Below are 4,072 nucleotides of genomic sequence, written 5' to 3'. Positions count from 1 at the left end.
AAAAAACAATAACAGGAAAGTTGTTACGACTAAAACAAACCATTCTCAGTAGTGACTCTAAAAATAACAGTACAAAAACATTCAGTATTGACGGTGACGTTATTGTGCTAATGTTTGTTTGGACCGTAACGCTCCTTTGAAAAAAAAAATCCAGAACGACGAGAGACTACGGTGTCCCTGAGGACGGCAAGACAGACGGTTGACCTTTGACCCCCCAGGCTTGTCTTCCTCTCTCTCTCCTTCATGAGCATGTAGAGCGTATGGATGTTTTTGTGATGGCGTGCTACATTCAGATCTCCAGCGTAGTAATTAAAATCAAAGTGATGTGGAAGCCACCGTTAGCATGGCAGCACTCGGGACCCTTTTTTTCGTTTGTTTTTGTTTTAATATGTCCTACATTTTTTGCAAGAGGTTTAAAATCCCAGAATAATTAGCGTCCACAGTGAAGCTTTTCTTATAGAAAAAGAGTATGAAAGACGTCAGGAAGAACTCATTGTATAAAAAAGACGATTTAGGAAGTTGTTTCAATTGGTAAAAAAAAGGAGCATCTCAAACGAAGATTGCGTTCCCTGATCCTGATTGAGGAGTTTGGTTTCGGGGTATTTGAAGTGGCTATTTTCTTGTAATTCCCAGAGAGACGGTGTTTGCAGCTGTGTTTCCACGAGGGTTGTTTTGTTTTTGTTTTGTTTTTTTTGTGAAGTAGAGCCAAAGACTCTTTGCTCTCATTTCTTGCTGGTTCAGGAAGAAGAGTATCTCCAGTGGGACACGTACAGATGAAAGGTTTTTTACAAAACATTCTTAAATTCATCGCTTTCTTTGCACAAGTTAGGTAGTGAAGTTGTGTGATCGTTTTACATATCTTTTCTACATATGCACTAATTATGTTATGTGTAATATGTGGCATGTTACAATACATCAGTGCAGAAAAAAATTCAAGGTGCAATGTCCTCGGTGGACTGTGGGAATTGTTAGTTGTATCAAAATACAGTCATTTTGGCTTGAAACGTAAATTTTGATGAGTTCTACTTCCTGTTTTGTGTCACCTTTGCGTTTTTGTTGCCTGAGGAGCGGACTGGAACCTTGGAGACAGGAATACGAGTGCGAGGTGGCGTGTTAGTCTTTGACGAAGGGTCTGAAGGGTTGTTCGAGGTCGGGCTGACTGGAGAGGACAACGCCCCTTGGCTGGAAGAGTGAGAAGGCGGCTTTTGCCTCACGCTGATGGGAATCTTAGACTCTCGTGGAAGACTTGTGCTGCCCTTAATGGAACGGAAGGAAGAACAAGATGGTTTCTGAGAAGGCGGAGTCATATTCAGGTCACCCGTAGAAGGTGTAGGTGAAATCGTGTCATCGTCATCTGAGCCGACAGTGCCAGGACTGTCGAGGTCGTAGAGGTCATAAAGCGCATCTCCTGAGCAGCTATCCCTCGGTAGGCCGTCGCGCTGCAGGAAGCCGCTGTCCTCATCCTCTGGTCCGGGTGTCGGAGAGTCCCAGTAGCCCTCGTCACTGGGTGGGATGTCCTGGAGATCTTTATCAATGGGTGGAGGAGAAGGGCGATTCAGCTGCTGCTGTTGTTGTTTGCCTGCTCTGCTGCTTCCACTCACAGGAATCTTACTAAGCCCCAGACTTTTTACCTGAGGAAGTCGTTTGTCCTGCCGAGTTGGCAGGTGAGGTAGAGCTGGGGAATCCTCCCCTTTCTGAGGGAGCATGTGCCAAAGTCCTTGCATATCCGCATCATCTACACCTTCCGGACTGGCCATTTCCTCTCCACCACCCATGTAGGCCACTATCCCGCTGCCTTGTGGAGTTTTAGTCGGTGGACAAACTCGATGACGGGACGGCGTGTACGCGGACATTGACATTAGACCAGTCACTTGTGGAGGAAGAGGAGGTTTAGCCGGGGAACATCTCTCAGCGCTTACTTGGAGCCCCCCATTGCTGCTTCCTGTTCCACTGCTGGTGACACTGCCTCCGTTCCCAGAGTCCTCTTCTGGATCAGCGATGATGTCTCCGCAACCGGTTAATGAATCAAAGCTTTTGAGCGAAGTGACGTCAGTGAACATGGAGCACAGGCGATCCTCAGATGGTGGGTCGACCGAGCTGTGATCCTGCGGAGGTGTCATGGAAGCAAGATGGACTGGACTGCCATGTTTGGCTCTGAGAGGTTCCTGTGTCTGAACAGTGAGCGGAGACGGAGCTGGAGACTCCTCAGCAACTGGTTGCACCAGAACAGGTGAACTCTTCACGCATTCCTCATTACTATCCTGCAAAGAGGGTTTCTTCCATGTCTCAGCATTGTCTTGTAATATTTGTATCGGGGGCTCCCGCGTAAGCGTCACGTTTTCTACGTCCACGTTTTTGGAACTGCAGGACAAGATCAAATCGACTCCTTTTGTTTCTTTGACAATGTCCTGGATTTCGATCGAATCGTCACGCGATGGAGGTTTACGGCGCCAGCGTATGCTGTTGAACAGCCCCTTCAGCCCACGTCCTCGTTGCCCCAGCGTAGCCGCCCTGTCACCCATGCGAGAGCTGTTGCGCCGCAGCAAGGAGAAGAAGCTGAAAGATTTGGTGATGGCATTACACACAGGAGCAGCAGCGGCACTGTTCAGATGGTCACTGCTGGCTGACTCTTCTTTCCCGTGGCCCTCCAACTCGGACAGCTCATCTGTTGTCGTTAAGCCATCGTGGGTTTTGCTTCTAACGAGCTCCTTGTCAGTTGCGTCCCCTTTGTTCCTGATGGAGAAGATGCTCGGCATACCGCTGCCGGACCTGCGCTTGCCGAACAGTTTGAAGGCAGCTTTGTTGATCTTTCCGGATGGCTGTGGGTCGCACGAAGGCGGTTCACTGCAACTGATCTGTATTTCCATTATGTCTGCTTCAGTATTCTTTCTAACTCCTTTTATTATCCTTTACTCCGTCACTCCGACTCTCTCTCTCTCTGTGGTTCTGCCTCCTGCTTTCGCCTGTTGGTGTTCTTTTCTCTCGCTCTCTTTCTCTGGCAGCTGCTCATGACGGTCTCTATGGTAACTGGGAGGGCTAAGCTGCTTTCGTCAGCGTTAGAGGCAAACCAGGGCTCTTTTCCCTCCGCCTCCACCATTCCCACCTCCCCCTTCTTCACCCTGTCAGCGTCGCAGATCCTTCTCCTCATTATTCATTTCCCTGTCCAGTGTATATATATATATCCATACACAGTATATCTTCCATCCCACAGTGAGGTGGATATGCACCATGTTTGTCACCAAATGTGGAGGAAACATGAGATGTATTTCCTTGTGAACATGCAAAAAAGAGAAAACAAAGAGCTTTTCTTTCATTCATTTTAACCCTCATCTCTAGTGCAATCAGCATTAGAGAAAATCCCACTGAAACAAAAAGCTTCAGTGTAGAATAACATGGAACTGCTCTGGTGTCATGGGATTTGAATAAAACAAATAACTGGAGAATTTATAGGGATAAAGTAGCAAAGCTTATTTAGTAAAGTATTTTGCTGTCTTTTCCCAGCACACACACACACACACACATACACACACACACACACACACTTGAAATGGCTCTCAGTATTGCCTTATGAAATTTAAATGAGATTAAGATGCTGTTCTTGTCGACGATCCGGACCTCGCCCGGACTGCTTGATCGTCTTCCATGTGGTCATCTCATCGCTTACAGCTCAGGCCATCTGCCTTCAGCATATGGGCACAGGGTGACTTCGGTTACACTCAACTCTGGTGCTGTAACAGCTTTGAGAATAAAATCGAGTTATAGATTAAAGGTTTCGGGGTTTGGTGTCGGTTTCTGTAACCGTTCATGATTCTTCATTACAGATTAAAAGAGTCACTGAAGCGGACATTCCAACTCCTGAGTGATTTAAATAATAAGTTACTTTCCAACTTAAGAAACTGCAGTCTGCTAGTTTTATATCTTCTTTTTTTTGTGTGTGTGTTTTTGTTTTTCCTTGGTGTCCTACTGAGTACCTTGGCTGAACCCTTCAACCCTTCAGCTTTTTAACCCCTTGTTGCCTTTTCGCTCCCTCCTCCATCTCCAGGCTTTTAAAGACGGATCCCCTCTTTCATCT

At 46.8% G+C, this 4,072-nt stretch overlaps 1 protein-coding gene across 1 annotated transcript in view; it reads right to left on the bottom strand.

Annotated features, from left to right (window-relative positions):
- amer2 (APC membrane recruitment protein 2) overlaps positions 1–3,228 on the bottom strand; it is a 3,290-nt gene extending 62 nt beyond the window's left edge. The window contains exon 1 of the mRNA XM_026937824.3: positions 1–3,228. This exon is cut by the window's left edge and continues 62 nt beyond it. Within this exon, the coding sequence (XP_026793625.3) occupies positions 1,023–2,867 (1,845 nt within the window). The 5' untranslated portion in view covers positions 2,868–3,228 and the 3' untranslated portion in view covers positions 1–1,022.
- Between the last annotated feature and the right edge of the window lie 844 nt (positions 3,229–4,072).

Source organism: Pangasianodon hypophthalmus, chromosome 22 (assembly GCF_027358585.1).
Source record: "Pangasianodon hypophthalmus isolate fPanHyp1 chromosome 22, fPanHyp1.pri, whole genome shotgun sequence".
Classification (NCBI taxonomy): Eukaryota; Metazoa; Chordata; class Actinopteri; order Siluriformes; family Pangasiidae; genus Pangasianodon; species Pangasianodon hypophthalmus.
This window is presented reverse-complemented; position numbering and strand designations above follow the sequence as displayed.